This window comes from Vipera ursinii (assembly GCF_947247035.1).
Source record: "Vipera ursinii genome assembly, chromosome: 6".
In the NCBI taxonomy this organism is placed as follows: Eukaryota; Metazoa; Chordata; class Lepidosauria; order Squamata; family Viperidae; genus Vipera; species Vipera ursinii.
This window is the reverse complement of record NC_139515.1, coordinates 19,476,597-19,494,229: the sequence shown is the minus strand read 5'-3', so window position 1 is coordinate 19,494,229 and position 17,633 is coordinate 19,476,597. Positions and strand designations below refer to the sequence as shown.

Sequence of the window (17,633 nt, the reverse complement as noted above, 5' to 3'; positions counted from 1 at the left end):
TTCTCTCAGCAGCCTGTTCCGAACGAAGGGACAGTTCTTTTTTTTTGTTGACTGGAGTATAAGCCGAAGTGGAGTTTTTCAGCCCAAAAAGTGGGCTGAAAAATTCGGCTTATACTCAAGTATATACGGTATTTATGTGTTTTGTATAGCTTCCTATTCGTATATTGTACACAGGTAGTCTTTGACTTACAGCAGTTCATTTAGTGACCTTTCAAAAGTACAACGGCATTGCAGCATCCCCATGGTTACATGATCAAAACTGAGATGCTTGGTAACTGACTCATATTTATGATGTGTACAGTCATAACTTTCTGACAAGCAAAGTCAATGGGGAAGCCAGATTCACTTAACAACCGTGTGTTACTAACTTAATGACTACAGTGATTCACTTAATAACTGTGGCAAGAAAGGTCATAAAATGGTGCAAAATGTATTTAACGAATGTCTCGCTTAGGAACAGAAATTTCGGGGTCTATTGTAGTCATCATTCGAGACCTATCTATTTTGTATAATCACTTACCTCACATAATGTCTCGGGGTGGCAATAATAAGACAATGAAAATTCATAATAGCCATTAAAACAATCAATTTAAATTAAAAAGATAAAAACAGATTTTTTTAAAAAAAACAGAATGTCAGTAAAACATACAAAGTACATTTCACTATTGTGTGTTGAACCATTTATTTAATTATTCTATTTTGAGTCAGTCTTGACTCCTGAAAACTGCCTGGACAAGTTCCTGCAGTTTTCTTGGCAAGAATTTTGGAACTGGTTGCTACTGTCTTTTTCCTAGAGCCAAGATGTATGATTAGCCACAGATTACGGAGCTGGATTTGTGCTTAAGACAGGACTAGAACTCACAGTCTCCTGGTTTCTAACCTGGTGCCTTAACCAGTACACCAGACTGGCTCTGTAGGAGGTGAATAGATCCATTGTTTCAGAGAATTCAGGGTGAGCCTAAGTTAGAGGAAAAAAATATTTCAATGAAGTGGGGATATTGCTTGTCTCGGCATTACCACAATCAAAATTGAGAAATTCAAAATCTGACAGCTGTGCATACTTTGATTCTAAAAAAAAGCCTTTCATTCAATTTATAGCACTAAAAAGGTTTATGGCTTGCTTTATTGGCCTATTAAAAAAACATTCGGTGTATAGAGGCAGCTTTGTTGAACACTGGATTATATTAGAAGTACAAGAAAGTACCTGCCCTATTTTCTATTATAAAAGAGCATCTTCAAAATTTAAATGTGTATGTATGACCTTTATCATCTGTTTTTTTGTTACTGTGCACATGAGTTTGAATGTTCATGCTAAAATACAAATGTTCTGTACCAGCCTGCTACCGGCCCTGCAGAAAAGGCAGGGACAACCCCTTTACAAACGGCAAGAGGCTGGAACTAAGCTTGCCAAATTTATTAACATAAAACGGAGCAAAACAAGACACGAACCATGAAACAGGATCTATTCAAGTGGTTGCCTTCAGCAAACGAGCCCTCCCACACATTCCCCTTTTATACAGTTCAGGGCGTGGCTTCTCTCTGCCTCCTTCCGAGGTGCCCCATTGCCTTCCTCTGTTTACTCCTGATTGTCTGCCTCCTGCGTCGGGCGTCCTTGAACAGGGCCAGCTGTGGGTCATCTTCATCCACGCTGTCAGGCTCACACAGCTGGGTCTCCGTCGTGACCAGGCGGGAGGGGCCTGGCTGAGGGCTCTCATCAGCAAGCTCTTCAACAACCCCCTCCTCCTCTGAGTCATCCGACCCAACTGCCGAACCCACCGGCTGACCCTGAATCACAACAACAAAGCACAGAAACAAAAAAGAGCAAAACCAAGATATGAAAAAGTCAATTATTTTAACTCTAATTGATTTTAGGAGTAGAATTATAGACACATTCCGTTTCCTCCACTGAAATCAATGAGCCCTTGCTGTGTGCTGTGCATTTGATATATTGAATAGAAGGTTGAGCAAAGACTGAAGGGATCTGATTTTAAATCGCAATACAATCATGAAGCTGTCTGGGTAATTGAGACCAGTTACTGTCACTCCAGAAAGCCCATTTCACATGGGGTTTGTGTAGACAAAATATGTTCAATTACAGCTGGCCATGAGCATTTAAACTTCCAATATCAGACTTTCAATTAACAGCTGCTGTTGTATTACTTTATTGTGTATCCCATTTGAGAAATAATGTTTTAATTATTTAAGATTTGAAGGGATGACACTGAATTATTTTTTTGTTTTAACTTTTTAAAATTCACTGACTCATACTTTTGTCCTTAATTCTTTTTAATCATTGGTTTTAAACCATCGTCTAAACTTTTTAAATCAATTATACATTGGGTTTTTCTTTTTAGTGGGTTAAACCCCACTTCTGGATGACACTTTCATGATAAAGCCAGGTAGAAATATTTATTTATTTATTTTATTTATTAAATTTTTATACCGCCCTTCTCCCGAAGGACTCAGGGCGGTGTACAGGGCAATAAATATTAAAAAAACATTCACCTATATAATAAATGTTGTTTAATTTGGCTGGTGAACAAGCAGAAAGACTAAGCTGATTCTTGAATTGATTTCTGTATTTATATGGAAGTAGTTACACATATTCTGCTTGGCTTAGTAGTCTTTAGAAGCTAGGTTTCTGAAATACGTAGGTTCTGTTAAGCAAGGCAATATCACATTTCCATTCCTTTGTATCTATGCACAAATCAAGGAATTGGGATTGTGATAAATGCAGGACCCTTGACTACTCATCAGAGCTTTCTATGTTAGGAGTAAAACTGTGTTCTCCTTACAGAACAATGCCTCCCCAGAGGGATTTCAGCTTCACAGAAAATATCCCATCAGTCTTCATATTCTATGATGACATGGTATTTATTTAAATGCAATATATGTAATTATGTGCACAAGACATGTTCCTTTTCTCAGAAGTTGAGAGTGCTGTCTTCAAACAGCTTCTATTCATTTCAATAGGATTGGTACAGAGATATTCTAAGCATGCTAGACCTATACTAACTACAGTGGTTGTGTGTATCTGATGAATCCCAATAAGAATGTCACACATCCTTAAATAATGTGTAACACTGAAATAGGGACGTGGTGGCTCAGTGGGTTAGGACGCTGAGCATGTCAATCAGATGGTCAGCAGTTTAGCGGGTCAAATCCCAAGTGCTGCGTAACAGAGTGAGCGCTTGTTACTCGTCCCAGCTTCTGCCAACCTAGCAGTTCGAAAGCACGTAAAAAATGCAAGTAGAAAAATAGGGACCGCTACGGTGGGAAGGTAACAGCATTCTGTGCGCCTTTGGCGTCTAGTCATGCCAGCCACATGACCACGGAGACTTCCTCAGACAAGCGCTGGCTCTTCGGCTTTGAAACTGAGATGAGCACCGGCCCCTAGAGTTGGAAACGACTAGCACGCATGTGTGGGGGAACCTTTACCTTTACCTAACACTGAAATAGTTGCAGGATCCAATCTGGGTTGGTCACTGGGACCAAAAGTTTAGTCTTCCAAACTTTCAAGGTCATGCTAGAGCCCATCCTGAAGGAACTTCCTCATAGCAGTGTATGTGCTTTGGGCTTTTCTGGGTGTGATATTTATATGGTGCCTGGTTGTGTATGGCATTTTAGTTATTGATTGTGGTGTTGATGGCTGGCTATTACATCATTGGCTGTTGTTTCCTTGTGCTTCCAAGCCCTCTCTTAAGGGCTGAAATAGTACATTTCCCCCAAAGTGATGGAGTCACAAAATATCCAATATGAGAATGTGACATAATAACAGTTCTATCTTTCTAGTCTGAGAGTTCATAAAAAGGAAGATATGTGCTACTCATACAGTTTGCTCCTCAAAACATTCTCCATTTCTCTTCCAGGAGCTCTTAGAAAAAAATGTAGATGACAAAAACATGTCATAGAAATACCTATTTTGTACAATGTCACTGTCTCATGTCAAAGTGAATATCATATAACACGCAATTAATATTTTAAAATATTTTATATAAGTACTGCAAAGTAAATGACTAATCACCCACAACTTACCACATAGGCTGGGGAATTCTAGGAATTGAAGTCCACAAGTCTTTAAAACTGCCAAATTTGGACACCCCTGTTCTAAAACACGACATACATTTCTCTTAGGGGGCTGTTTCCCACAGTGCTTGCAAAAGTGATATTAGCAGGAATAAAGGACTGCATGTATAATCTGTGTTTGTATTCTTGTAACTCTCATGGTTGATTCAAAATCATGTGAGGCATTTCTTCCTCTTTTTGTGTGAGAGTGAACAATAGTTCCCAGCAAACACCAACCTACTTTAAGTCTGCCTTAGACAAAAACCAGACCACCATAGCCATATCATCAGCTGTTGTAAATCAGTGGGAGTCAGCTGTAAAGCCGTAAAGTTCCAGCCATCAATCCATGTCCTCTCCTATAAATACCTCCCTTTTTACATGGATCTGCATTCCCCAATTTGTTTTACTGTTAAATGTTTTCAGGCTAAGAATGCAGAGCTGCCTGTCTTTTCCCCAGCACTTCTCAAAGTTGCTACCTTATTGCATTTTTTTATCATTACAAAATAATTCAGAGAAGTGACATTGACAATATTCAATTAATTTAAGCAAATTTAAAATCAAATTCCATTTTGTCCTGGCCCCATTCACTTCTTGTCTCCCCACATATCCTTCCCTGTTCCCAGCTCTGCAATTTTACAGCAGAGTTGCAATAAAGGGCCAAGGTTTCAGCAGCCAATTTCAGTTCTAAATTAAGAGGAAATAAACATGTGGCAATAAATTGCTATGCTATAAAGCTCCCAAGGCATGTTTCATAAGAATATCTTTTTGTGCAGTCATTAAGGTTTCTGTAGCTAGGGCTACTTGTAATATCTATTTATGTAAGAGAGCAATAGGTAGTTGCACTTGGTTTCACTGTGTATAATGAATATACTCAAACTGCTGATAAATACCAAGTCTAGCCCTACAAAACTTGTTTTATGCCTTGTAAAATCAGGCCCAGGCCATTAAGTTTTGTTAAGAAAAATCCATCTAAACCATCTATTACTAAGCTTTCATTTGCAGAGTTCCTGAGTTGAGGCAGTCCATAAGTGGGTATGCCTGTTTTGAAGCTTAATTGACATTATTATCATGTGAAAAGTTTATTCCATTACAAAAGAGAAGATTCATGAGGGGGGGATGGGGACAATTAATTGAGCAATCAGAGATAACGGGTACCCATAGTAGACCAAATGTAATCATTATGTTTTTGTGGAGTCATCTCTTTTTTGTGCATTTTAGCATATTGATATGTTGGTTTTTAAACAAAATACAGTAGAAACATTCCCAGTATTTAAATCAGCATACTTTAAGCATTTTGTTCCAAAGTATTTTGCTATTAAATAATGGGGATATTTTAAAAAAAAAAAAACACATACCCTTAAGTTACAACTGTAATTGGGACCAGAATTTCCATTGCTAAGTAAGGTGGATATTAAGTGAATTGTGCCTGATTTTACAGCCTTTTTTACCACAGTTGTTAAGTGATTCAGTGCACTTACTAAGTGAATCATTCAACAAATCTGGCTTCCCATTGACTTTGCTTGTTGGAAACCAGCTGGGAAGATCACAAATGGTGATCTTGTTGTCTCCAGGATGTTGCAACCATTATAAATACATGCTATTTGCCAAATACCCAAATTTTGATCATGTGACTGCTATGGTTATACATGTGAGGACCAGTTGTAAATCACTTTTTTTAGTGCTGTCATAACTATGAATAGTCTCTAAACAGATGGCTGTTAAGTTGAGGACTACCTGAAGGCATTTTTCTGATTTCTTCTGAATGTTTTTTGTCTTTCCAGTCTAGTTCCCTTCCTTATACTAAAACAGGTTTAACCCATTTTAACCAGTCAAAGTCAACCATGTCCTATTACCTAACTGAGTTTTTTTAATTATAACTATACAAAAGCAAAACCTGAAACAAAATGGTATGTTTTCAGGTACAAGGAATGTTCTTGGTTTCATCTCTTTGTAGACCTAAAGCTGGCTTGTATCATACCAATTTTTAACATTCCTATGTGAAGTGATATAAAATCACTAACTAAACATTTGGGATCCAAACCCTAATTTTTATAATATACCATATAAAAGATAAAATGCCTTTGCTCGGGTTTAAATGCCACTTTGGCAGAGTCTTTAAAGTTTCTTGGAAATAGTTCGGGCTCCCTATAGTATGAAATCTCTAACCATGGGCAAGATCCATGTCTCTCTTGGCCATTTATCTCACAGTAACTGCATGAAATTGCTAGGCAAGGTCATCTATCACAACCTTGATGAGACTTAAAGACTGTCAGACTAAACCAGAGATGTTGCTGAGGTTTTAACCAGAATATGGAAGTCCTGAGGGACTAGATAAATTAAAATAAACTCACATTAAATTCATGCAAGGTAGAGAAGCTAGTTGTAATGGGTTGATCTGGCTCACATCTGCCAACAATTTCTACTCTAGATGAGGTCTTACTTCTTCAAAAGGAGCAGGTTTACAACTTGGAGGTTCCACTGGATGCATTGCTTCTGTCCAACAGACGGAAGCTGTGACCAGGGACGCCTCGGCTGCCTGCACTATTTTGACTTCACTTGCAAGCCTTTCAGAGACTGGAAAGCTGTTGGTGTCTGTGGTGCTTTCCCTAATTTCCTTACATTTGGACTACTGTAATGCACTTAATGTGACCTGCTCCTGTTAACCTCTGTTGCTGCCTGGAGCTGCCAGTGGTCTGGCAATTTTAATGATCATACATTCTTCTATTGTGTCATGGAAAGACTTTCATATACCTGTAAAATCCTGGGAATTTGAGCCTTATTATAGTTCTGTTGTACCCTAAAATATCAAAAGTATAAAATTTCAAAGAATCACCAGAAAAAAACAACCCTATCTTTACTATTTCTTTCTGAGAGCGGCAAAATTATCAGTGATATTTTGGCCAAGATGTTTTCATTCAGACACAGGAGATGTGTAGGTTTCAGTTTTTAAAAAAAAACTGTTTGTAGATCAGCTTACAACAAATTCAGCAAGGTCACAGAACCTCATTATTTGTTTAGGAAATAATTAGTTTTGCACTGCATTTCTCAGCAGGAAGTTTTTATCAAGCTGGGGAGAGGCTATATCTAGTTCAGGAAGTCACACTTTATGCTGTGCAGGCTTGCTTTTAAGGTGCACACCTAAATGCTGCTTTCCAGATCAGCAAATGTTCTGATTTGAGATAGGTGGGCAGGGTTTCCTTATTACACGTGAAAAAATTATCTGCTGCTTTCACAGTTCCTTTCACATGATGGGCTTTGCTGCTCATGCCACTGATGTGATTATATCCAAGAATGTGCTGCAAGAAGCATTATAACCAAGTCTGAAAAAAGTATGCTCTAAAAGAAATTTTTAAAAACTGAATGGGCAGTTTATCCACTATATTATTCCTGAGAACTTGATATCAGTAGCAGCTTATAATAGTTTAACCTTGAGAAGAGCTGTTTATAATAGACTTTATTTTTTTTCTTCCCTGCGTTGTTTATGCACCCTTAAAATGTATTATTACAATGTTTGAAAAATGCATTGTTAAAAGAAATCCAGAATTTAGCTAATCTATGACTTTCTACATTGCAGGATCCTATACCTACAGGAATAAATCCTCTGAAAGGTCCTCAAGCTGGAGGAACAGTTCTAACTATCAGTGGCACAAACTTAGCCACAGGTTCTATTGAAGATGTTAGTGTTTACCTTGATGAAGAACCCTGCAGAGTGTAAGTATAAGATGCATGACCTGTTCTTAATATCCCAGCCCACATACTGTCTTTTATACTGTTGTGCCATTTGTATCATGTATTCCAACCTACATTCTGTCAATAGAACAACTGGTTATCTTGATAGCATGTTGTTATTAGCTCTTTAATTTTATGGTGTTTGTTTTTCAATGTTATTCTATTCAGCATTAACACAGGGTTAGGAACTGTACTCCTAGTATGTCTAACTACTGGCCATTGATGTAAGTAAGCTAGGCATGTGAACAAAACGTTCCAAATCTACAAAGTACCAACTTAATGTAATTGCAGCCATCACAGCAACCTGAAATAAATTACCAGTGTTAAGTGAGCTTTTCCTGTATTAATTAAAGAGCCAACATGAAAAGGAATAGGAGTTTAGCACCTTCAAAGAAATGGCATCCAGAGTAGAAAATGTCAAAATATGGTGTGGCATCATGATCCTTGCTTTACCCTTTGGGTTGTTGCATATACAGAAGGGGAAAGATTTAGGTCATGATAACATTTTAACTCCTTTGAGAATGCCATTTACTTAAGAGTAACAGATCAAAATGCCTCTTTACATATAGGCATGGTGTTTTTCTAGTTGCTTATAAGTTCACCATTGAATCTATAATTTTCCAGGCAAGAGCAAAATCAAAAACAAAATAGTTTTAAAGTGCATCCCTTGCCTCATTTTTATAGTGTGAGTCTCTGAAAAAATGGCAGTGGTGATGAGTCATAGCAAAGCCATTTGACAGTAAGGGTTAAAAGATGGAAGTTACAGCTAATTATTTCTAATAGGTGATAAACAGGTGATATTTATCACTGCTTGGTGAATTAAAGGTGGAAAATACATTATCTACATAACTTTCAACAGTACAACAATCTGAGGTATTTTGTCTGGAAGAGTTCAGTAATAAATTGGTATTATCCACTTCAGAGAGTCCAGTTTGATGGAGGGGAACAGAATTGCTTTGGTTAATATGTCATGCTCTGCCTGTGGAATACTTGAATTGCCCTTCATTGAAAATTAGTGGTTTGTATTGCTCAAGTAATGCGGTAATTAATCATATGCTTCAGCCTTAATTAAGGAATATTTGCAATATGAGTGAATCAAGCTTTATCCATTTATCATATTTGTATTCCATCTGGGTGATGCAGGAACAGTTTAGGTTCATTTTTAAGTTCTTCTACTTTGTACTTCTTAGATGGTAATCTTGATACCACCTTGCAATTACATGCTTGATTTTAGGAAGGCCTGTACACTCTCAGTCTAGTATTTTTTTCTGAAAAGCACATAACTGGAGTGCTAATATTGTTGCAATATTTGAACACCCTCAAAAACTATAATTGAACACAGCATGGGTTATGTTAGCAGATGTTAATGCTGGCATTGAAGACATGCACACCATGTTGCAATATTAAAATCAAAAGAACTATAGAAATGATTAAATTTGGAAATATAACTTTAAATGCTATCATAAAGATTATGTATAATATATATTATGCACACACATACTTATATGCAATATTTCCATGGAGGAGAAAATGTTGTCAGCAAACATTGTATATATTCTATTAGACTGATGTCTTAAATGAGACTTTACAACTTGTGAGCTGGCTTTCACTCAAGAATATGGCTGGTCAGTACAAACGTAAAAGGAAACAATATTCTGTGGGTGTTTTTACATTTATTTTTCCATGCAGAAAAGACACATTGGCTAAGTAGTACTATACAGTACAATGTAGTGTAATATATTATAGATGTAGTATAAAAAAACAACTTCCCATGAAACACTTAGAAGACCATAGTTAGGGCAATTCTCAAGCATCTCAATTGGAAGAAAGAAGATTGAAATGGTATAAAGAAAGGAAGGAAGGAAGGAAGGAAGGAAGGAAGGAAGGAAGGAAGGAAGGAAGGAAGGAAGGAAGGAAGGAAGGAAGGAAGGAAACCATAGGAAAGGCCATGCTGAAAATGGCCTTTATTTATGTTGAAATAATTTCTATCTATGTACTGGTATTTTCTTTAAAAAAAGAAGAAGATATCCCAGTATTATTAAACAGCTTGCTGATAGTAGAATCATAAGTCACTTCTTTAGGCATTTCTAAGGAGGATGGTTTAGGTATGCAAAAGCCAGAGCAAAAACTTGCACACATCATTAATGCTCACCCGTTCTTAATTGGTAATATTTTTTTCCTAACTAAAAAAAGAAGCATTTTTGAAATCCTCTCCCTTTCACACTGAGCAAAATTACTATAATCTAATAGTAAAGCTAAATCCCAGGCTAAATTGGACTGAAGCAAATATCCGGAAAGCAGAAATAAATTGTAGAGTACTGCTGTGTTCTCTTCCCCCACAATAGGACACCTGTTTGGGTGGTTTCTCAGGCATCTGATTTTCCTAATTCACTCTTTCTTTTTGAAACTCCTCCTTTCCTTTATCTAGATGTGAAATTCGAAATAGTGATGTCTTAATGAACTTGTTAAAATAAGTTGTTTGATTATTTTTTCCCCTTTCCCCTACTCTTAAATAGTATCACATTTGGGCAAGAAATCGTTTGTATTACTGGACCAAGCAACAAGAAGGTGCCTGTTTCTGTAACTTTACAGCACGGAAACACCAAAAAAGAAATACAAAATGTACAATTTACCTATAGTGAAAATCCTACTGTTAGCAAGATCACCCCTGAAGTCAGCATTCGCAGGTAATAAAATGGTTCTGTTATAAGGATTTGTTCAAGTTTAATGAGATTTTTTCCCCAGTGTAATTATTAGATAACTACTACTTTAGGTCTTGGCAGTCATAATAAATGTAACATAATTGTATCTTTCTTCTAAAATAAAAGTCATCAACTTCAGGTAAGGTAAACGTTTCCATCCATTTAAGAATTAATGAAAAAATTATCAGGTGCTTGTGTGACTGCTTATTTCATCTAAAAAAATAAAAATTATTGATTTACAAAATTAAAGGAAAACATTCAACGTGATCTTTAATATAGGAAGCTGTTTAATCTGTGTTAAACATTGGCCCATAGGGTTCAGTTCTGTTTATGCTAGATACCAGTTCTTCCCTAACACTTCAGGCTAGTGCAGTGCAGGAGCATGGGCAATTCTAAAACGTGTGGATTTCAACTCCCAGAATTCCTCAGCCAACATGGGGGAATTCTGGGAGTTGAAGTCCATACATTTTACAGTTGCTAAAGTTGAGAAACAGTGTTTTTGAATTTTTATGTTATATCTGGAGTCCAAACACAGAACTATGGGTGAAAATCAAAAGAATCTTTTGATTCTGTATAATTGAAATTAATTTATTTAAGAAATATAGCTTGTCCATAAGGTTTACGTGGCTGTTTTAAATTTTCTGCTTCACAGTTTTGAGTTTATTTTTCTGATTAGTGATGCTCAGGGTTGTTGCTGGATAGCATAAGAAAAACAAAACAATGCTATGCAGACCAACAGAGAAGCAAGGACACAAACCATAGTTTGTTAATATGTCATTCTAGGGTCTTCACAATCAGTTGGACTTTACACCATGCATTTATAACTATAGCTTTTTAGTTTCTTGAAGGAATGTCTGGCTGTTTTATCTTTGGTGATATATAGTAACACAAGCAACTATTAAACCTAGTAAACCAGGTTATGATATCATATGTGTGTGGGGAACAATCATAATTTATTTTTTAGCAATGTTATTGAGTTTCTGTCACAAGAAAAAGCAAATTGCTGATGTACCATTATTTGGAAAACGTTATCATTAATTCTCTTTGATCGTACAGATATTTTATAAAAGAAAGATGTGTGATAAACTAAGACTACATTTAATGATTTTCTTCTATTATCTACAAACAAGATTCAGTTTAGAATAAAAGCAAGGTAGGCATTTTCAAATATCTGTCTAAAATCAGAAAACATGTGATTTCTAATTTTGTGTATTTTAGTGGAGGCCGAAATATTACTGTACTTGGTGCTGGGTTTGATATCATTCAGAAGTTCTCTGTGGAAGTTAAATTCAAGCCTTTTACAGATATATCATCAAGGAGGAGGAGGAGGAGACAAACAGAGAGGCATCAAAAGGTATTACTTATCCTTTGTTTCAAAATACAGTCTAGCTGTGGGTTAGGCAATAGCAATAGCACTTAGACTTATAAACTGCTCAATAGTGCTTTACAACAGGGCTTTTCAATCTTTTCACAGATTATGCCACTTTTAGGACATGACAATATTTGAGTACCACCAGTGCTTAGCAAGGTGTCAAAAACTTGATGACTTAAAAAAAGGAGGGATTTTGGGTTTTACTGATTAGATTCATTTGTTGTTATAGAAATGGCTAGTTTATGGTATTACAGTATGGAAAAGTAAAAAAGTTGAGGTTCAATGTTAACGCTTCCTTCTACTGCAACAGAGGAAGTTTGTTCTTTTCCCCTTCTCCCCCTCACTTTTTCCCCCTTTTCCTCCCCACTGTATCCTACTATTTGCTTTTGTGTTTTTGTATTTTATTCTGTAATCTAATAAAATATTAAAAACTGTAGAAAAAAGTAAAAAAGTACCAATTTTAATTTCTTCGGTGGCTGTTCCCTTGCTGAATCACTTTCCTTTTCCATTGACAAATGTATGATGAATTTATCCATGTTTATTAATATGCACCACTACCAGCTAGCTCAGGGATCTTCAAACTTGGCAATTTTAAGACTTGTAGACTTCAACTCCCAGAATTCCTCAGCCATCATGGTTGATTGAGGAATTCTGGGAGTTGAAGTCCACAGGTCTTAAAGTTGCTAAGTTTGTAGACCCTTGAGCTATCTGGTCAGCCCTTCTTCCTCTCTCCCACTCCTCTTCTTCCTCCCTGCCTTCTGAGCTCTCCTTCCACAGTGTAGTAAGAATGCACCCCCTCAGTCCCTTCCCTGTACCCTTAAAGACACAGGAATCAAGCGCAAAGCAAGAAGGCTCACAAAAGCCTCCCAGAATAAAGAAACACTAAACTCCAGGATTTTTTTTTTCCTTTAAGCTGCCTCAGGCGTGTCTCAGTTTAAACAATATAGCAAAGACTTGGCAATTGTGAAAAGCGATAACCTTAAATTAAGCCTGTTTACCTACAAAGAAAACTTGCTAAAAGCCATAGACAGACTCAAGTTAAGAGGGTAAACCCAATTACATTTGTTTAAAGGAATTAAACCTACAGAAGCCAACACTTTGGACTCATTGCTAGCCTTTGTGAAACAGACTAAAATATTCCAATAACCAAAGCACACAATCCGAGCCTCTGAATTACAAAACGCTGTAAAAACTGCATAAAAATCCTTATGGTAATCCATTCAAGCTGCCAGCTGAATAAGAACCCACTGGTTTCCAAAATATACCCACCTCCTTTCCGACATGCTCGTCTCCCTGCCTGCTGAGCTCTTCTTAGACAGCTTCTTCTCCATTCCCTTCTCTTTCCCTGTTGTCTTTTTTTCCCCTTTCCCCGCCAAAACCACCTCCTTTTATATCTGCTCCTCTATTCCCCCCACCTTTTTCTCCAGTTCACCTCCAGGTCCACGCTGCTTCCTGAAGTGCCAATCAGCTGGAGCCAATCAGGTGGAGCCCTATGGCGATCCTGGGGCTTCTGCCGAGCCCAGACAGTCCTGCAGCTGCAGCTGCCTTTCCCTCAGGCTTGGGTCACTTCGGCTCATTCCCCTCCCCTGCTACACCTTTCTATGATGGTCATGTACCACCTGCCATGTGCCAAAGTACCACTGGTGGTATGTGTACCACCGGTTGAAAAGCCCTGCTTTACAGCACACTCTGAGTGGTTTACAACATCAGCATATTGTCTCCAACAATCTGACTCCTCATTTTACTGACCTTGGAAGGATGAAAAGCTTAGTCCAGCTTAAGTCTGTCAAGATTGAACTCCAGGCTGTGGGCAGAGTTAGCCTGCAATACTGCATTCTAACCCCTGCACCACCAGAGCATTTAGAACCATACCTCCATTATTTAGTTGTAGTGGCAAATGGTCATGTATTTCAAGGATTATAGTCAAAAGGCTCTACAGTGTATTATTCTTTATCCCACCATCCTGAAAAAAGATTACTCTTACCCAATGTTTCCTATATTCAAGGCAAATTTTAATTAATTTTCGGGATATGACAACCACTCTTAATAGAGATAGTCTTCGGCTTCAACCATTTATTTAGTGATAGTTCAAAGTTACAACAACACTGAAAAAACTGACATGACCATTTTTCACATTTACAATTATTGCAGTATCTCCATGATCATGTGATCAAAATTTGGATATTTGGCAACTGGCATGTATTTATGATGGTTGCAGGCTCCTGACGCCATGTTTTGCAACCCTCTGACAAGCAAAGTCAGTGAAGAAGCCAAATTCACTTAATAGTTGCAGAAATTCTCTTAACAACTGTGGCAAGAAAGTTTGTAAAATGAGGCAAAACACACTTAATAACTGTTTTGCTTAGCAACAGAAATAACTGTTTTGCTTAGCAACAGAAATTTAGATTGTCAATTGTGATTGCAAGTTGAGGACTTCCTGTAGTGATGAATATTTATCAAAGTGTTTAATTTTAGATATGCGTAGTGTCCAGTGAGAAACCCCAGTATTCATATATTGAGAAAGTGAAATAAAGCTGGAACAGTATAATTATGTAATTAAAATATTCCAGCTTTCTACCCAGAAGGTCCTCAAGATCAATACACCACAATAGATAAAATAATGTTGTTTCACCCACTGTTGAAAGCAACCAAAATAAAACAATCAAATAATTGAAAGATTACAAATAACACATATTAAAATGATATTGAGAATAGAAAAATAATTGAAATTGTATGTCCTAATGTTTCAACCATTTTATAAAATTCACAATAATATATTTATGTTGCAGTTTTGAGGATATTTTTTTTCCTAAATGAACTTTTAAGGAATTACATTTCATCAACTGTTAAAGATATTTAGCTATTAGTAGATATTCAGTCCAAGGTAAACCCCACATATAAATCTGTTTCTTTCATTGTTTAGAGAAAAACATTGATTTAGTAGGAATATCTTATCAAAAATCATTTATAAAATTCAAACATTCACTCTGTGTAAGGCGGTGAAAATTATACCAATTGTAATTCTTTTTTCATCATGGCATGCATTTTTCAGCTACTGTAAAACACCTACAGATATTGCAGACTTTTACAAACTAGAGTAAAAAATACACTAAAATTTATGAGATTATTTGATTGCTTACAGTACTGGTTTCCTTTTCAAATAAAAAATGTATAATTTGTAAATAGTAATGGGCAATATTCTTTTCCTTTTGTTTTTCTTTAGTTTGAAGGAAAGAGCATCTCAAAAATCAATGATACTGCATTAGTCTTCTTATCTCCACCAGTACTGGAGGATCCAGAACATTATCAAATTTTTATACTTATTAAAATGGATGGTCATGTGGTGGAGCGTCAAGACTTTCAGTATGTTGCTGATCCAACTTTTGAAAACTTTACTGATGGAGTCAAAAAACAGGTCAACAAACTTATTCATGCAAAGGTAAATCTATTAGGAAATTATCGATTTTTACATTATGTGCTTGATTTTTCTATTGTGACTGAGGATTTTTTTCAATAAATTTATCCTGATACTTTTTGATAATTTCCTGGTCATACAAGAATAGCTGAGTAAGCAAACAATGGTTTATAAACAAGATCATGCTTAGTCACAAAACCTAGTACAGTGGTGGCGAACCTATGACATGCGTGCCAGAGGCGGCCCTCAGAGCCCTCTTTGTGGGCATGTGTGCCATACCCCAGAGATAGCAGCCATCCCTCTTCAACCAGCCATCCGAGGTCCCACATGGCCAGATGCATCCGGCACAGCTGGTTTCCCTCCCCCCATCCCGTCCCTCCTGGCCTCGCATGCTCTCCTTTTCCCAGGCACCTCCCCTGCATCGCCTCCTCAGCTGTCCAGTTCAGAGGCGGCTTGTCTGAAATGCTGGCAGTGGCTACGGAGCCCCAGAGTGTGCCGGTCGAAGTGTTGTGATTCAGGGCCAGCCTGTGGGTCCGGCAGCCGGCTCGGATGTCTCGGATGACTCAGACGAGGGGGAGGAGGAGGGTGTTGAAGACGAACTTGCTGATGATGGCTTGGAGGCTTCGCAGAGCCCCCAGCCAGGGCCCTCTTCTCAGCTGCGCGAGCCCGACAGTGCGGATGATGATGACCCACAGCTGGCCCTGTTCAAGGACGCCCGACGCAGGAGGCAGTCAAGCAGGAACAAGCAGAGAAAGGCTGTGGGACTCCTCGGAAGGAGGCACAGGGAGGCCACGCCCTGAACTCTAAATAAAGGGAGTGTTTGGGGAAGGGCTGGTTGCTGAAAGCAACCGTTCCGTTTGAGGATCAAAGTTCCGGTATCTTGTTTCATGTTCTGTTGTTTTGCTTGTGAATTAAACTTGGCAGACGCTTTCCAGCCTCAGACGCTCTCCAGTCTCTACTGTTTGTACAGGGGTTGCCTTTGTGCAAGGCCGGTAGCAGGCTGGTACAGAACACGAAGAGCCGGCAGGCTATGGCTGCTGTCGGACACCATCGGCCCCCATACATTCGCTGGCCTCCTATGTGGGGGCCGATGGTGTCCGGCAGCAGCTGACCCTGCCTTGCCTTGCCCCGTGGCAATGGCACTCACACCCTGCCTCGCCTCACCCTACAGGACGAGCCTCCTGCCCACTGCCTCGCCCGCCAGAGCCCCCCCTGCATCTCCCCCAATTCTCCTGGTCCCCAACAGGCATCCCTCCCCACAACCAACATCGAGGTGACCACACCTACCTTGGCCACACCTACCCAGTCTGCCCTGACCACCACAGCCACACCCACCCAATGGGCCATGCCCACCTGGCATCCAGCAATAAATAAGTGGGTTTTGGGTTGCAGTTTGGTCTCTAAAAAGTTCGCCATCACTGCCCTAGTATATCAACTGCATTGAGTATCTTGACTTAATAAACTCAGCCGTTGTCTTTATGATAGACATGTTTTGATCGTGAAATGTTTCTTTTCTCTTGCTCCTTGCACCAATAAACCCTACTTTAAAAATATTTAAATTAGCAGATAGCTAAAGTGGCTCGTTTAATTTTTCTATCTAGGGTAGTAATCTGAACAAAGCTATGACAATCGATGAGGCTCGTGCATTTGTAGGAGAAGAACCCTGCAACATAACAACTCTAACTGAAAAGGATTTATATTGTGAACCACCTGAAGAGCAACCTCTACCCAAGCGGAGGCAAAAAAGGGATACGGTGAACAACCTTCCAGAATTCATCGTAGGTCACATTTTTCTATATTTTTTACCAATACAATATAGGATTTTAATACAAAAACTTGCATTAAAATCAAAACTTGATTTTCTCTGTTCAGCAAGAATTCCAATTCCGTTTGCTATTATCTATTTTCAACAAAGTACAAAGAAACTTGCCTTTCTTTGCCTAAACCTCCTACAGTTGAGATTTACAGATTTTCAGATTCCCAATCAGCAAGTTCATGGTGACTTGGAATTCTGGAGGATGTTAATTTGGGCAAGGTTTCTATAGGCTAAGATTTTGGCTTGTATTCATTGACATTAACATTTGCCTCAGTGAAACAGAATGGCATCCTAGGAATCTTCAATCGCATAGCAAAGTGTCAAGTCCTCTTTAATGTGAATTTAGCAGGCATCTCATCTGGACAATTCATGTCAAGCCAAGCTGACAAATGGTGACCATAATGAAATTTAAATTTGAGAGTGCAACTGTCTGTCTGGATTCATTCGTAGCATTAAGCATAGGACGATCTGTTCAATGTTAGTACTGCATGCTGCCATTGTGATTTATAAACTATAGTTTCTGCTTAATGTGTG

The 17,633-nt window shown here is 38.2% G+C and overlaps 1 protein-coding gene across 4 annotated transcripts in view; it reads left to right on the top strand.

The window, feature by feature from the left end:
• The window catches only part of PLXNB2 (plexin B2), a 376,688-nt gene that overhangs the window by 308,035 nt on the left and 51,020 nt on the right, over nucleotides 1–17,633 (top strand). For all 4 annotated transcript variants that reach the window (XM_083365660.1, XM_083365663.1, XM_083365662.1 and 1 more), the window contains 5 exons: nucleotides 7,640–7,776; nucleotides 10,311–10,481; nucleotides 11,715–11,850; nucleotides 15,092–15,307; nucleotides 16,885–17,061. In XM_083365660.1, coding sequence (XP_083221786.1) covers nucleotides 7,640–7,776; nucleotides 10,311–10,481; nucleotides 11,715–11,850; nucleotides 15,092–15,307; nucleotides 16,885–17,061 — 837 coding nt within the window. The remainder of the gene's footprint in view (nucleotides 1–7,639; nucleotides 7,777–10,310; nucleotides 10,482–11,714; nucleotides 11,851–15,091; nucleotides 15,308–16,884; nucleotides 17,062–17,633) is intronic.